This window comes from Trachurus japonicus, chromosome 24, assembly GCF_045865225.1.
Source record: "Trachurus japonicus isolate A0001 chromosome 24, Traja_1.0".
Taxonomy (NCBI): Eukaryota; Metazoa; Chordata; class Actinopteri; order Carangiformes; family Carangidae; genus Trachurus; species Trachurus japonicus.
The window spans coordinates 5,557,406-5,575,728 of record NC_140930.1 but is presented as its reverse complement, the minus strand read 5'-3'; the positions used below and the strand labels follow the sequence as shown (position 1 = coordinate 5,575,728).

The window sequence follows — 18,323 nt, the reverse complement described above, 5'->3', positions numbered from 1 at the left end:
CTCCTTCTTTTTATATTTTCCTTTCTAAGATGTGTTGTTATTGGTTACTGGCCTGCCTTGTTCTTCTTCTTTTTCACACTACAACACGTTTAACGTTGTTACACTGCCCTCGTCAGACTTGGATGAATCACGTCTCCAGCACTGTGATCTACAAGTATGGTAAATTGTGACAACCCTATCTAATCAGTCTTTGACAACGTAATCTCCTTCAAACAGGAGAGACGATGTACTGGCTTTGTTCTCTTCAGGGGCATTTTAATGAGACTTTTACACAGATCTGACAGGATCTTTATCTTACCTCCTCTGACAGCTCGCCAAACACAGACAGGACGTCCAGCAGCAGACTGGCTGTGTAGAAAGACTTGATCATGTTCCTGAGGGAAGGAGAGCAGCAGCCAGAGGAGGAGGAGGAACACAGATAGAAGTAAAGAGGCAGGAGGAAGAGTTTAGAGACGAAGAGGAAAATAAGAAGAGAGGAAGTGAGAGAGGAAGTAGGGAGAAGCAAAACAAAAACAAAGTGTCCTTTAGTGAAGTTTTATTTGGCTAAACATCCAAAGTTTTCTTGCATTTTTCTCAGGCTTTGTAGTAAAAGTTTGGCAGTAGGTCTTACCCTCCGTCTCTAAAATGTACTGACACACACAGTCTGAACAACACACAGTCCAACACTAAATAAAAGTCATTTGCTGTGAAGCTCAGCTCTACATATAGAATGGACCATAAAACCAAAAATGAATTTTATTTTCAATTTCTGACAAGTCTGTCCTCCTCCGCTGCAGCTGATAGCTCTGGACCTGACACACACATACACACTATAAGGACAATTCCAGGCAAATTCAACTCGGGCTGTATTTTCCTAACATTTAAGGTCTAAAAGTCTGAACATTTTCAGTTTAATTGCTCCTGTTTTGTCGCCACGGCAGCGATGAATGGGAGCGGATTGAAGTTCGGCTGCTTAGGCTGTTTACATCCCTCGAAACTGCAATTTTTCTCCACAGACAGCGTCAGATGGCGACTCAAACATGCACCGAGAAGTTTATTTACTTCAAGCAGGTCAAGAGTTGATATTCCTGTGTTTATGACACAAATGGGAGCTTCTGACTGCACGTGAACACACCATCTGACGCTGTCTGTGGAAAAAAATTGCGGTTTTGAGGGATGTAAACAGCCTAAGCAGCCGAACTTCAATCCGCTCCCATTCATGGCTGCCGTGGCGTTGCGGGGACAGACACAAGTTCAACTAGTGCAAAACAGGAGCGATTAAACTGAAAATCTTCAGATTCCTTCTTTTAGACCTAAAATGTTAGGAAAATACAACCCCCGAGTAAAATTTGCCTGTAATTGTCCTTTAATGTGTGTGTATGTTTGTATTAGAAGAAATCAATGATGCACAATGACTGAAACCATTCTGGGTACACAGACACACATACTCCATTTTGGCTCGCCAGCTGCAGTGGCTTGTGTCTGAATATTCATGAGTGGTATTTATTAAGAAATTGAGCAGAGCCGCTGTAGAAAGATAAAACTGACCCCGACTCAGAACCGTGACAGGAGCGATTAAAAATGTCTTCTATCATTTTATTAATCAGTGGAATGTAGTTTATTTCCTACAAATTCGATTTAGTCACCGTTTACAGATGAACTGACGTTGAAGAGTTGAATTTCAATGAGAAAATAAAAGTGATGTGAGTGATGCGTTCAGTGCAGTGAAAAGCAGCGTGGTATAAAGCAGCAGTGTGACCGGGCAGCGGCGTGCGTCGCTCTAATGCGATCTCCACGGATCCGTCAAACAGCTGATTGAGCCATCGACTTCCCGAACGCTACCAGGAGTTTAAGTCGTTGGATTTAACGCTCTTCATCTGCCGGAGATCAAAGCGCCGGTCCGCGAGCGAGAGAGATGTGACACGACGACGCCGTGAGCACCGTTGACGACGACGACGACTCCCCGTGACTTTGAGTGCAATCTCGTCAGACACGGTGCGTTCAAGTGAACGCGGTCGTCAACATATTCTCCTGGAAGAGCGAGGGGGAGGGGGGCGATTACACGGTAAAATGTTCTGTCACAACTCCAAAGAGAAAAGTATCCACCGGCAAAGAATCATCCACGTTGTTGAGTCAGAACATCTGGCAACATCTGCTTCAGGGCCCAGTTGTTCTAAAGTAATCTGATCAGATTTTGGAGAATGCATTGGAGCAAATCTTGAAAAGGGGGTTGTTCAAAACTCAAAACGGATTCTGAGATCAGATTAGATCACGTGATCCAGTCTTGGTTTTAATCTGGATCAAACCCTTTGTGTTGTTCAAAACTATTAGAATCGGGAAAACTTTGGCAAAAAAAATTATTCTGATCCCAGCAGTTTGGTGGATTCAGGGACACAATGTGAATTTAATTAATTTCAAACTGGTCAAATAAACAACATTTATAATATAAACATTTATTGATTTATATTTTGCAACTTATTTTGAAACCATTACAGTGATAAAGTAAATCAAATTAACTTGATTATTCCACAAATTAAGAACGTTTCCTCAGCCACTGGATAATTTCATCAAATTTGAAGTTTGAATTTGAAACACATGGAAAAATATTCACAATGTATTTGACTAATTCATCAGAGGAAACAAAAAAACAGCACAGAAAACAGTACACCCCATTTAAAAAAAACAAAAAACACTCTGAATGACCTCATGCTGCTGTTCTGTCTGTTTTTTTTTTTACATACTCAGTAGCCTCATTGTGATACACAGTTTAGAGAACTCATTGTCTGGATCTGGTATTTTTGATTACGTTACCAGACAGAGTTGTTTTCGAGGTAAATACAGAGACATCAGCGGTTTTGCATGAATTTCCCTCTAAAACAACTCTGTCTGGTAACGTTGTGTTATTATCTCATAGCGTGGTGAATGTGCAGGTCACAACTTGTCCACCAGAGCGTTGTGGAGTTGTTGGATTGTGTATTTGATGAGTTTGATGAGGGAAACCAAGAAATCCCATGACCTTAGCTCTGAGCAGCTCGCAGCTCTGCTCCGCCGTTCTAAAAATAGCTTGCACCGACAATTAAAGGTAACAAACCTACTGCTATGACTAGGGATTATGGCAATGGGCCAATTTGCCAAAATGTTGAACTATCCCTTTAACGCCCAAGAAGATCGTTTACTGTTGTTTTTTTATTGATCGGTGAAACACGACCGTAAAGAGCGGGAAGACGGTGACGCAGAGCAGATACTGGAAAAAAGACCGGGGAATATCACCACGACCAGTTCTCACATCATAGTCAATCTCATAATCTAATCAAACACCAATTATATTGATTTATAACCTATTTTTATCCACCAACACTTCATAAGCTGCATGAATAAACGTGAAACGATTCGTTAAATTAGTTTAAAGGCTGCAATTTTCTCTGTTTAGAGTCAGAGCCACGGCCCAGATTTACCGGCACTCGGCTGGGGGTGATTTCCCATCATGACACACACACACATGCACACACACACATACACACACACCTTTAAAATAAGGAATATGAATGGGTTCCTTGTGGTGCAGCGTGTGAGCTACTGAGCAGTGGCCTCAACATGTTGGAGGAAGTTTCTTATTCCACCAAAGTTTTCCCATAAACATTCACCTCCGGGCTCCAACATGTGTGTGTGTGTGTGTGTGTGTGTTGTAAGTGTGTGTGATGAACAAGGACATGTGCCAGTGTGTGTTCTGCATATGTACAAGTATTAATGGCTGTGTAAATACATACACTTATCTGTTGTTTTAACTGTGTATTTGCTGTGGTCGTGTGTTTCTGTTTGTGAATATGTGAGTGTGTACATGTGTGTGTGTGTGTATGTGTGTGTGTGTGTGTGTGTGTGTGTGTGTGCCGGGGTGGTGACACAACACACAGCTGAGGCCTGGGTCCTGTTAGTGCAGACTGCAGCTCCTAATAAAACCACCGGCTGTTTGTGCCCCGCCCCCTCACAGCAGAACATACGACATGTAACCTACCTGCTGCACACAGAGCGACTCACAACGCTTGTTTACAACACAAACATGTCGCCTGCGTCCATTCATTCATGATACACACGACCCGCCACCAGCTGCTCCCACTCGCTGCCAGGGAGGAAACCCAACGTTCCTGCTGCTGTTTATCCCAGAAGGTACTTGAACGTGTCACTCTCAGGCAGGGCCGTTGTATAGGACGAATCACCTTGTTGTTTACAGCTACTTCCGGGTAGAAAACCAGCATGAGAACAATAGTGACGGACGAGAGTTTCGCTATATATATCTAATTTTTCATGTTACTATATCGCCGTTTAGACTAATCTGATGTTTGTAAAGTCTATAAAAACAATGATTGGACAAACATTACTATTTACGTGTGCACATTTTTGTAATTAGTCATGGTTATCATAGATTAGCTGGGCTAACGGTTAGCTGTTTAACTTTAATAACTCAGTGACTCAATAAACGGTCCATGAAAAAATATTTTCTCCAGCGGATATCTTACAACATGACTGCGCTAACTGGAGTAGTTTCATGTCGTGTCCGACAATGGGAGGGTTTTAACAGCTGACGTCCTGGTGTTAGCTTAGCTGCTGCCGTTAGCTTAGCTACCGCCGTTAGCTTAGCTGCCACCGTTAGCTGTCCCTGTCAGCTGCAGCCACTGATGCTTTCTAGACACCGTGATTCCCCCAAACTAAATAAATACAACACGTAGCAACACAAAACACACACACACAGAAATAATAATGTTTCTTCAATCATTTCAGATTTGTCTAAACGGTGATAGGGCGTGAAAAATATGATATATATAGCTAAACTCTCGTTCGTTACTATTGATCTCATTCAAATTACGTGCTGGTTTTCTACACGGAAGTAGAATGTAAACAACAAGGCGATTTGGTCTATAGGGGAGAAAGGTGATGATAATTCTAGGGGCCCACAAAAAACCCCAGTAGTCTAATCTTTGTATGACTGAATTATTCTGCATAAGACCCTGCCTATAATGCTGCATTAGCATCAAAACAAAGCAGGCTAAATAAAAAATGATAATACGTACGTAGTCTAAGAAAAAAAAGTGGAAAAGTCAAGGGGCAGGGGCCCACTTTAGTATTATTTCAGGGGGCCCAGAATTCCTAGCAACGGCCCTGCTCTCAGGGTTCATGAAGGGGAAACTGTCCTGAACTACAACTATCTTAAAAGTCTGTTTTTGGTTTGTTTTGTTTTCTTAATAATTTTTTCCATTTAACCGTTCCTTGTTTTTCTCACTGAAATGATGGTTTTCTGTCTTCGTTTCCATTTCTCATCAGTCGCGACAATATTTTTTTTCTTAATTGCTTCTCTGCAGAGCTTTTTCGGCTTTACTAAATCGGATCTGTTTGCTTTTTTTTTAAATGTGACACAAGCCGTAACATTGATTCTTTTATTTTTGCTGCTGTCAAAACTTAGGAATTATACATTTCGGGGGCTTTACAGCGTGAACAACACACATCAACCTGCAGCGTTCCACCCTCAGTTAAGATAAGGAAACTAAAGAGAGAGGGAAAATCCCTCTTGGAAGGATTGTTATGCATATTCCTTATGAAATACACATAAAAATTCTTTCTACTTAGAGGATTCATTTCAATCCCAGATGTTTCCTGTCAGGAAAACATCCCTTAAAATTCCACTTATCATATTCCAGATGATAAGAAGAATGGACTGCACAGGAAAATATAAGGATCATGAATCTTCCAGTGAGACAAAAACTTTAAAAAAGAAAAGATCCCATTTCATGTCTATGATTAAAAGGCAGCTCTAGGTTCAATATTAATGTGGTATAAAGGTAGATGTTTGTATTAAAGCTCCTTCAAAATAAAGGTAGGGTGGATTCGCCTAATGTGGGACACTTAAGCTTAAATGGGTGTAGGTCTTCCTATAGCAAAAGAAAGTTAATGTAAATGTGGTCTCACACAAGCTGTGATATTGCATGATCAAAATCACATGACATCTCAAATGTCCAATCATAGATTTGGGAGGGAGAGCCTTCAAACCGGAGGCACCCTGTGTGAAGACCACCAAAATGCTAGGTACTTAGGGTTTGGACAAAAATAATGTTAAGGCCATAATTTATTAAAAAAAACAAAATTATTGCAAATTTTTGTCAAAATGTGTTTATAATATGTTGATGCATTAAAATATATCTTAATATGGTGTAACCATTCTCAATATTTAGCATTTAGATCAACATTTCTACTGTCCCACTTTAGGAAACATGCTTTCCTAAAGCGGGACAGGTGGTTGTTCCTAATGTGGGACAGTGCTTTTCCAGGTAAAACTAATAGGTTGAACAATAACAATGGTTGTTTACATGGCTTTATTGTTATAATGCATTGTTTTGAATATTTTACAACAAAAGAAAATTATATGTATTAACTGGAAGTGGTCATAATACTGTTAAAGGGGTAAATGGCTCTGATTTTTTTTCTTTCTTGTTTCTAAATCTTGTCTTTTTTGATAATGTTCATGAAAAATGTTGTGTTTAGAAGTAATCAAAGGATAGCACATTACTGATTAATTAAATGGAATGTATTTCAGATCACAGTGGCAAAAAAGAGTAAGGCAATGAGACAAAATCAGGGAAAGAAAACATGGGAAAAGAAAGGAAAATAATCAAGCAAGTGAACTCAACCAGTGGAAAAAAGACAGGATGAGGGGAAACATTATTGAATATAGGGAGATCACTGAGGATGGTGGAGGTTGTTGAGCAGGGGTGGGAATGACCCTAAGTCCACTCTTTAGCGCAGGGTAAAAGGTCACATCCACCACACAATTGGTAGAAAACCATTAATACTATAGAAGATGAAGCAGAACTAGGACAATAAGTGATATTATTGAACACTGGTTTGCAATCTAGCATTTATCATGTAAATTAAGATGACTTTTAAACAGACTTTTTAGTGTCCCACATTAGGAGCATGACTGTCCCACATTAGGGAACGGAAATTGCCGCAAAAAACTTTGCAATCAGAGTTGAAATATGTATGGTATTTCTTTTAGGAGTGTGATATCAGAATTTTCTCTTTGGATTCCATTAGATCACAACCTAAGGATTTCAGAATGGTACAGGATGTAGATTGAAAGTGTTTGCTTCATATCACAATATACACCAGAAGTCTAAATTGCAAAAAACGTCCCACATTAGGCGAATTCACCCTAGATGTTAGTATTAAAGCTCCATACAGTATAAAGGTAGATGTTTGTATTAAAGCTCCATACGGTATAAAGGTAGATGTTTGCATTAAAGCTCCTACAAAATAAAGGTAGATGTTAGTATTAAAGCTCCATACAGTATAAAGGTAGATGTTTGTATTAAAGCTCCATACGGTATAAAGGTAGATGTTTGTATTGTCACTTTGTGATGTCACAACTGTAATCTGCGCCACCTCACCAGACCACGTATCCAAACAATTTTTTTTCTTTATCTTTTAACAATTTAACAGCTTAAAACTAAACCGTCATTTAGTCTGAATTTTATTTCTACTTAAAATCACAAATATACGTCAAACAACGTATAAAAGTACATAAACTTCAGTTCAACCTATGTAATTACGTTAATAAACGTTATTAAATAAGGTTGTTGAAATAATCTGTTAAGGAGCCACCTCTGGATTTATTATTGATACAAACTGTAGGCATCGAATGAAATCTGAATTCATTTTGAAATGTTGTTTGATTCAACACATCAACATCCGGATGATTGTTACAGTATAAACCGGCACTTCTCAGCAACTCAATCTCTCCCTTCCTCTACGGTATCACCTTGTTCTGTGCTGATAGAGGAAATTATTAGCACTTAGAACAAACGTGGCCTTTTACATGAGTTAAACCCACACCCAGTCCACCAGAGAAAACAGCCCGGCTCTTAGTAAATTCCTGTCAAAACAGTCTTATCACATATTATACACAAGTATTTGATGTCATACAGTTACACTCCCCTGGAACACACGCTGGATCAACAAGATGCCAAACGCAACTGTCTGAGGAGGTTTCCTGACCTAAATAAGCATCCGAGTGCAGACAAAGCCAAATTTTTAACTTCCATGGAAGGAACTTGTCAGAGCGAGACGTCGCCAGACCAACGACCAATCACTGCTCTCGTTCAGGTTCAACTGATTCATCCACAAAACATGGAAACTGAGCCGCTCCCACGGTCTAATCAACCAACACTGAGTAACCAAAACACAGGATATTAACGTCTATTAAATAAAACCACAGGTAAAAAACAAAACGAAAGCATTTTCCCAAACATCCTCTCATAGATTTCAGTGGGACTGTCAGAACTCCTAGTCTGAATATTCCCCGTCCTGCAGGTCACTGTTATCCAACAACAGTTGAGTCGAGGGGAACTGGACTTGAGACGCCTTGAACATCTGCTTCTTCCTCGTGTCTACGATCGGGTCCAGTCGCCCTCGGTTCAACTTTTATTAGATAACGAGTCCCAGATTCTCATACGTGACGACCTGCTGTTTTTCCTCCATGATGACGGTGAAGAGAAATATCTTTGGGCTCTGGACTGGAGGCCACCTCGCTGTCTAGGAAATTAACTGTATTTGGCAATTTATTTAAAGGAGAATTCTGGTCATTTTCTAAGTAACACTCTACAGCTCTAGGTCTCCGAGTGCGACCAGAGGAAAAAATCTGAGAAAAATATGTGCAGATCGGACTTAGCTCTCCTCCTGCTAGCTGCGCTACACTACAGTTAAACGGTGAAGTAATGGGGGCAGTTCTTCTAACCACGACTTTGGCCTCTATATAATGCTCAAAATATCACTACACATGCAAATAATGATGTGTAGTGAAAATTATTTCATTTCAAAATCTTTTTTTTCCTCGCGTTTTTGTCTTTGTTGATGGAAACAAGTAAGTAAGGTCTAACCAGGAAGCTAGCATAAACAGAGCTACGTGATAAAAACACACAGTTAACACTGCTCTCTCATATTAACAGAATTATGCACTCAGTGTTGTGTTGTAAGGAACTGGTGGATGTTGCAAAGCATGTGTAGTGATATTTTGAGCATTATATAGAGGCCAAAGTGGCGGTTAGAAGAACTGCCCCTATTACTTCACTGTTTAACTGCAGTGTAGCGCAGCTAGCAGGAGGAGCGCTAGGTCCAGGCTGCACATATTTTTCTCAGATTTTTTCCTGTGGTAGCACTCGGGGACCTATAGAGCTGTAGAGCGTTACTTAGAAAATGACCGGAATTCTCCTTTAATGGTCCAAAGACCAAGTCATTAATCAATTAAGAAACAATTGGCATTGTTAAATTGTGAATAAGTACAAAATCATGGACCTTGATAGTTTTCAGCTGTTTTTGGATGTTTGTCTAATCTTTTGAACGGTCTAGCCCCTCCACTATTACAGAACTTCATAAAGAAAAAATCCTCTAGAATAAACACCAGAGCACTAACTAGAGGTGACTGTGACATACAACGGTGCAAGACCAAATTTGGTCAAGTGGTGGTGTCCATCAGAGGTACACAGTCCTGGAATATATTACCATCTTACGTTAGAGACTGTACCACTTACACCACTTTCAAAAAGACCCTCAAACAGTAGTAGCAAGCCAGACCTGCTCTCATACGCAACTTTTTCTCTTTCTATTTTTCTATATGGATTCTTAATGTGAATTAATGTGAACTGGGAGCTATTTTTTGTGTAAAACTGTGTTTTATCTATTTGTATACTGGTATATTGTTTGTATGTTATGACTTGCCTTAGGACAACGGATGTGAATTAGCAACTATGCTAACTCCGGCATATTTACATTGATGCTCTGGCTGACATGTTGATTAATATGCAATGTCCTAATCAAATAAATAAATAAAAAATACATAGTATATGAAAATAATCTTGTGATATGTCAATCTAAATCAATATTTTAACCCTGTTGCAGTTCACTTGTGTATAAAACAGATTTTTGGGTTGGCTTTGGTAACATTATCAGGTTCAATAAGACGTCCAGATCGGTTTTTGAGGAGCTGCTGTTTCATCATGAAGGACTAATTCACTTCTTCTTGTGAAGCTCTACAGAGGTTCATGAGCTTCAGACTGGGAGCTTCACACCATCTGTGTTTCCACTGCTTCAGCAAAGCCAGCTTGGGAGAAATGAACTGAAACTAAAAAAACCAGCGGTGAGGACCAACACGGGCCTTTTCCATCGGCGTTGTTTTAGTAGGTTACTGGTGCTGGTGTCGTCTTACATAACCGGATCGGATCCTCTCTCTGCTGCAGTATTTATTGCAGCCTCCGTGTGAAGCCAAAGCTTCAAAAAGTTGTGGATGGAAAAGTGCGGCGTTCACCGACAGAAGATGAGGAGATGATTGTGGTCGGAGGAGCGGCTGAGTCATCATCATCGTCGGCGTCGATGTACACACACACACACACACACACACATGAACGTGCGCAGTTTTTTCAACATGACCCATATCGGGACTTTATGATCTGAGCAGGACAACAGCTCATTTATCAACGTCGTCCCAAACCGACCGACCTAAACCACCGACCGTCACCGAGTCATCGCGTCAGACAGGAGGAACCGACACTGATGGTTGATGGGAAGTGAGAAAACGACGGTTTGTTGGTCAGATAGTATCATCATCATCATCTTCATCCTCATCATAATGCTAACTCCACGTTTGCTCCTGAACGATTGACAAAAACTAATCACCAGAGTTTTAATGATCTATGATAAGAACTATTTATCTACATAAGTGATGCACTGATCAGAGTGATATTCTAGTTTGGACTCACATCACGGCCACTATGGGGATTTTTGGGGCTGATGCCAATACAATATTGATATTAGGGAGTACAAAAATTCTGATTAATGTTTATTTGGCCGATATTCTTCGTATTACATAATCACACTTTTTTTTTGTAATAGTTCTTCAAACAAATCTGCATTGGAGAAACTTTGATTATTGATGAAATGTCATCGTTGCGGCGCTGCAGTAAACTCTGAAAATGAAAATAAGTGAATGAATAATGACACACTTTGTTTTTCACAGTCTAGAAATGAGATAAAACCATTTGTTTCTAAATGACAGTTTGCAGTTTGGTTCTTATCGATCGACAAATGCCATCCTGATGTGACGGAGAAAGGTTCAGACCGTCTGATTAAAGGGATAGTTCAACATTTTGGCAAATTGGCCCATTACCATAATCCCTATAGTCATAGCAGTGGGTTCATTACCTTAATTTGTCGGTGCAAGCTATTTTTAGAACGGCGGAGCAGAGCCGCGAGCTGCTCAGAGCTACACTACGGAGGCTAATGGGATTTCTTGGTTTCAGTCATCAAATTCATCAAATACACAATCCAACAACTCCAAAACGCTCTGGTGGACAAGTTGTGACCTGCACATTCACCACGCTATGAGATAATAACAGAACGTTACCAGACAGAGTTGTTTTAGAGGGAAATACAGAGACTGCTTGATGAAAAACTGCCCCTGAAGGCAACGTGCATCAGCAGTTTTGCATGAATTTCCCTCTAAAACAACTCTGTCTGGTAACGTTCTGTTATTATCTCATAGCGTGGTGAATGTGCAGGTCACAACTTGTCCACCAGAGCGTTGTGGAGTTGTTGGATTGTGTATTTGATGAGTTTGATGAGGGAAACCAAGAAATCCCATGAGCCTCCGTAGTGTAGCTCTGAGCAGCTCACGGCTCTGCTGCGCCGTTCTAAAAACAGCTTGCACCGACAATTAAAGGTAACGAACCTACTGCTATGACTATAGGGATTATGACAATGGGCCAATTTGCCAAAATGTTGAAATATCCCTTTAACACTAAAGCTCTTCACAAGTACTTGTGACACACACACACAAACATGTGTGGTCCCACTCACACAGACTCTGAGGCTCTGTGTGAGTCACCGCCTGTTGCTAAGAGACAAATAGGTTGAAAGGATTTGGAAAGTCTTCTAATGACACGCTGTGTGTGAGCGTGTGTGTGTGTGTGTGTGTGTGTGTGTGTGTGTGTGTATGTATGGCTGAGAGCGATCATAATAAATGTGACTGTCATTGGCTGTGTAATTTCTCGGGTGACAAGATTAGCTGGCAGGGAGGAGACATGCAAAGTTAAAGAGCTCTCTAATTAGTAGCATGTTTAATTAACAAACAGAGGGGGAGGAGGAGGAGGAGGAGGAGGAGGAGAGGGGGGGGCGAGAATAGAAGAGGAGGTGAGGAAAGGAAACAAGGAGAGGAGGAAACACAGGATCGGTCTCTCACTTGTGGAAGCGTCCTGCTCGGTCCTCGTTGTCGGCGTACAGGAACATCTTTAAGGCGTAGTTCTCGATGTGAGCGTTGCCGACGACCTCCTGAGTGATGGACTCGTTGTCGCTCAGCTCCTTCTTCATCTGGGAAACACACACACACACACACACACACACACACAAAGTAAGTCACGAACAATTCATCCATCCACCTGTAAAGGGTTTCTCTGAGAAATAGTCCTTTTATTGTGAAAACTCAACAGTTTCTGTAGTGCTGATGACACTTTATCATATTATTTATTATATCTTTTCACACTGAGCTTCTTAACTGTTCAGACATCTGACTTTTATCAAACTGAGCAGTTTTCAGTGGCGACTGTTTAATCTTCACATGAATCTGCTGCCTCAAAGAAAACTGAAAACTTTTGATTTGTCACATTTGGAAAAGTTCTCCTTCATGTAAAAACATGTTGGTTTTAATTATAAGCTTTAAATTGTCTCCATTTGCTTTCACTTTGCAGGTTTTTTCTCCATCTAAACCCCCCCCTCTCTCCATCAGTGTCCAGCGGAGCTTCAGGTTTCTCATAAAACACTCACTAAAGCAAACGCACTGGTTCTTTCCAACAGGTGGACCCTGACCTGACTGAATAGATACACTGTTCACTGACTTAATCAATTTGTGTGTGTGTGTGTGTGTGTGTGAAGCAGAGGAATGTAAAAGCACCGGGCTGGGTGTAGAGCGTGGTCGGGTATAACAGAGACTCTAATGCACCGACACTTAAGCTCCAGCTCAGTCTGAACCCAACTGTACAAATTATATCGACTTTTAAAAAGGTAAAAAAAAAAAACAGCAGAGAACAGTTTCTTTAACTTCATCTCAGCACGTGTTGGAAAAGATTTCAGTTGCTATGCAGAGAGAAACCAGGAAAACACAATCTATCTCCTATCTGATTGCATTGTAATAACGTTAGCTAGCACCTGCTAGCATGACTCAACACAAATTTACCTCTGATATAAGCCAGATACAGGTCCCACCACCATTGTTACTTGTTTTCCAGATCTGATCCTTGGACCCTGAAGTGGATCTGACGTCACATGTGACTTATTATTATCCGACTATCTGTTCCACCTTGTGGTTCCTGGTCCCACAGAGTGCTAAGCTACAGTCAGCAGGCTAGCTGCTAAACCGTTAAAAACTGGAACTTCAAAGGGATAGTTCAACATTTTGGCAAATTGACATTGACATAGTCCCTATAGTCTTAGGGGTAGGTTTGTTACCTTAAATTGTGGTTGTAAGCTGTTTTGAGACCAGCCAGGCAGAGATATGAGCTGCAGACTCATAGTATTTTCGGGCTTTCCCTCAAAACTCATCGAATACACAATCCAACAACTCCAAAACACTCTGGTGGACAAGTTGTGACCTGCACATTCATCACGCTATAACGGAACATTACGAGACAGAGTTGTTTTAGAGGGAAATGCAAAGCCACCAATGTGCAATCCCGTCGGGGCAGTCGTTTTCCGGCAAGGTGTCTCTTTTCGGCACAACACCGGCTTTGCATTTGCCTCTAAAACAACTCCACCTTGTAACATCCCGTTATTATCTCATAGCGTGGTGAATGTGCAGGTCACAACTTGTCCACCAGAGCGTTTTGGAGTTGTTGGATTGTGTATTTGATGAGTTTTGAGGGAAACCAAGAAATCCCATTAGCCTCCGTAGCGTATAGCTCTGAGCAGCTTGCGGCTCTGCTCCGCCGTTCTAAAAATAGCTTGCACGGACAATTAAAGGTAACAAACCTACTGCTATGACTATAGAAATTATGACAATGGGCGAATTTGCCAAAATGTTGAAATATCCCTTTAAAACTGATCCTAATGCAACAGCTTTTAATGATGGAGTTCATACAATTACAAAACGTGGGAATAAATGAATATAAATGACACTTAAGTAGAAGCAAAGTAAAAAAAAAAAGAAATTAGCATGTCATCTATGTAGCGTATGTAATTGATGTGTTTCGGGGAGTCCAGCAGCGCGAGCAGGTGTTACGGACTAATAGGCAGCATGAATCACAGTCAGTGCTATTCATCATCACCGTCTGCCGAGATGAAGATGGGCCGAGATCTCATCCATCATCTCCATCAGGCTAAAATAAACTCAGTGAAAGGCGATTAACGGACACGTAAACACGTGAAGGTGATGATGACGACCACTGTCACTCTTCATCCCCTCTGATTCACAACCTCCTCCGGCCGCTCTGTGTATTTTTAGGTGCCTATAACTTCAGCGCAGCTAAATTTAGCCGCGGCTGCAGATTTCCCACCCTGGCCTGCACCATATGAAACTCATTTTTTTTTAAACAAGTGATTTTCCACCAGTTCCCCAGTGAGAGCGAGCGAAGCCTCGCTGGAGAGTTGAGCCGGCGACGACGGTGGAAAAAAGAATTAATGAGTCCAGCATGTATCGTAGGTACGCGCCAGGTCATCAGGGGGAGAGAGAGAGTGTGTGGTTTGAGTACCGCTCTGCAGAAATGAGTCACAACTACCGGCAACAGTTCATGAAGAAGTGGAACATACAACAAAGACCAAAAAAAGAAAACGCTTGGGGTATCCCCGTGTTTCGGAGAGAAGAAAAAGGCTTTTCAGAGGAGCAAATGTTTTACAGCCACACACTCATACACAACCGTCCTGGATAAATAAATCTCTGCTCCGCTGTGTGGACAGCCTGATTATGAAAAATCTGAATTTAATGTGTTGAACCTTTTCTGATTTAAACCACCTGATCCATTTTATTCCTGTTTTCAAACAGATTTATTTGTTCAAGAACAAATAAAAAGTTATGAAAACAAATTATAGTAAAGTCAACGACCAGAATGATGAATCCAATGTGTGTCCCAAAGGTGAGTGGACAGGTTCCTCCAGCCTGCATGGAGTCAACATGTGCTCCTTTTATTTGCAGTATCTGGATTTATTTAGCCCTTTACTTAAAGGGATAGTTCACCCAAAATTCAAATTTCACTCATTATCTAATCACCCTCATGTCGACTAAGAGCTGTGAGAATTTTCAGAGTCCTCCGTTCCTTCTCTGAGTTACGGGGGGTCCGTGCAGCAGTATTTGTCCATATAATGGTTGTCAATGGATACCAACTTTCTTTGTCCAAAAAGACACACCAAAAAACATCCAAATACCTCCATACTGCTCGTCTGTAATGTCCCTCTGGTATTGAAGCCCCGAACAGAAATTGTTCCGCCGGTCAGTGCAAATCATTTGCACGGACACAGGAAGAGCAGTGAACTGAGACACTGGGAGCTTCTGCTACAAACAAGCTTAAAATATAGACTTATTTAATTTTTTTCAGAACAATTTCTCATGTCGGGGCTTCAATACAAGAGGGACATTACAGACGAGCAGTATGGAGGTATTTGGATGTTTTTTGGTGTGTCTTTTTGGACGAAGAAAGTTGGTATCCATTGACAACCATTATATGGACAAATACTGCTGCACGGACCCCCCCGTAACTCAGAGAAGGCACGGAGGACTCTGAAAATTCTCACAGCTCTTAGTCGACATGAGGGTGAGTAGATAATGAGTGAAATTTGAATTTTGGGTGAACTATCCCTTTAAAAGTGATGGTAAACAAACAGAGTTCATAATCATGATTATATTATATTATATTACTCCATGCCAGTATTGTCCGACGCCCCATTGGCAACACACCCGGGCCTCATGTGCAGCCGGTCCAAGTTGTGGGCCCACACCCAGTCCTCCAGGATAAGCACAACCAGGCGGCGTGGCTGTGAGCCATCAGGCGTTTCCCCCCTCCCAGGCCTTAAAGGGGGCCCCCGGACCCCTCCATCTGGATGAGGCACACATGCGTCTGCAATTGCATCGCCGTAAGGTTTCTGGAATTACTCCTGATGTGTGTGGTGACATCACCGGGCGCTGCCGCCCCCAGAGAGGGACACACCAGGGATTGACCATCCAGGTGTGGTCATGAGATCCAGGTAGATCTGGGTATATACAGGAATCTTGGAAGTTAATTTAAATACCTTTTTAAGACTTTTTCTAGACCTTATCAATATTTTTTAATACCTCACCACCACTTAAAGCTGTAACCATTCCACTTTTAACTTAACAGTTTTAGTTTGTGATTAAGACTGTAGACCACTTACAACAGAATTCAAAATATATAGGCTGGGATAATAAATCAAAGGAAAAGTTTATCAAAAAAGAAATATTGCTCAACACCTAAAAACAAAAACTACAATCACGATAGTCATGACATGTGCCTCAGCTCGTTTGATTTTGTTTCTAGTAGGGCTGTAGCCGATATCCGAGTACTCGAGTACTCGCTCGACTTGGCCGGCATCCGAGTGCCATTTCACTACTCGGATTCCTTCAAAATGTAAGACTTTATAATGTTGTGAAAATACTTTTTAATACTTTTTAAGGGTCTTAATTTTCCCAAAATTGATTTATCACCTTTTAATACTTTTCAAGACCCCGCGGATACCCTGTAGATGACACAGAGACAGACAGAGACCGTGGATACAAGACGTGAAGACACGTTTCTGTCTGAGGGCGTTTGGGCTGGAGAACCAGCAGAAGAATGAGCTCCAACGACTTGATGCTGAGAGGATTCAGCATCAGGGAGGAGACCGGGGGCCAGACTCTGACTTACATGGTCTGGGGACTCTGATCTTTACACACTCTCTGATCGGCTGCTCCGTGTTCAAACGGTACGACGACGATGACGACGATGGCGGCCGGCCTTTCGCTCCTTCTTCCTTCTCCTGCAGCAGCTTTAAAGTGATGGTTCACCCAAAATTGAAACTTCACTCACCCTCATGTCGACTAAGGGCTGGGAGAGTCCTCCGTTCCTTCTCTGAGTTACAGCGGTGCTCCGTGCAGCACTGCATGTCCATATAATGGTTGTGAATGGTGCTCACTTTTCTTCGTCCAAAAAGACACACCAAAAGACATCCAAATACCTCCATAGTGCTCGTCTGTAATGTCCCTCTTGTATTGAAGCCCCGACATGAGAAATTGTTCCGAAAAAAATTAAATAAGTCTATATTTTAAGCTTGTTTGTAGCGGAAGCTCCCAGTGTCTCAGTTCACTGCTCTTCCTGTGTCCGGCGGAACAATTTCTCATGTCAGGGCTTCAATACAAGAGGGACATTACAGACGAGCAGTATGGAGGTATTTGGATGTTTTTTGGTGCGTCTTTTTGAACGAAGAAAAGTGAGCCCCATTCACAACCATTATATGGACAAATACCGGACCCCCCCCCGTAACTCCAAGAAGGCACGGAGGACTCTGAAAATTCTCCCAGCCCTTAGTCGACATGAGGGTGAGTAGATAATGAGTGAAATTTGAATTTTGGGTGAACTATCCCTTTAAACACTTTGGCTTCCGGATGGAGTCGAACAACATGATCACACGAAACCAGTTGTTTTCCAGTCAGTCAAACCCGGTCCTTGTTCCGCTTGTTGACTTGACCCAGATCCAGTGAGGTGGAGGAAAGTGGACACATGGAAGCAACTCTGAGTCACCGGGACAGACTGACTCACCGCTCTGATGCTTTGAATATTTTACCAACCATAGACTAAATATTAGAAACACCTCCGGGCACAAACACAACTGTGTCAACAAACTCATTATTATCAATAGTAGTGAATGAAAACTATGATAAACTATTGACTCTTTAACTGGTCTGAATATAATAAACAGACAAACACATGTTCTTTAGAGTGATAACAACATTTGTAACAGTTAACAAGACACCAACACACACACTCTCACATCAAAGCAGCGGATGTGAGTCCTGTTGTGAGAGTGTGTGTGTATGTGTGACAGTAATGAAGATCCCTGAAGCCTCTATTAACCCTCAAGTGTGTGTGTGTGTGTGTGTGTTTTCATCTCTGTCCACTGTGTCTTATAATTGGCTCAAAGCATCAATTAAGTCCGACCGGCATCGCTCCATCAAGATCACTTCTCCTCTTTGTTTTCTGGAGGTGCGTCTCTCGGCAACCGAAGACATCCTCTCAGTCTGCCGTCACGTCCACTTGTGCTCCTCTTGGTAT

The 18,323-nt window shown here is 41.5% G+C and overlaps 1 protein-coding gene across 3 annotated transcripts in view; it reads right to left on the bottom strand.

Annotated features, from left to right (window-relative positions):
- Window positions 1–18,323, bottom strand: part of vta1 (vesicle (multivesicular body) trafficking 1) — an 80,417-nt gene that overhangs the window by 36,832 nt on the left and 25,262 nt on the right. For all 3 annotated transcript variants that reach the window (XM_085770924.1, XM_085770925.1, XM_085770926.1), the window contains exons 3-4: window positions 12,257–12,384; window positions 299–374 (exon numbers count right to left, since the gene is read on the bottom strand). In XM_085770924.1, coding sequence (XP_085627050.1) covers window positions 299–374; window positions 12,257–12,384 — 204 coding nt within the window. The remainder of the gene's footprint in view (window positions 1–298; window positions 375–12,256; window positions 12,385–18,323) is intronic.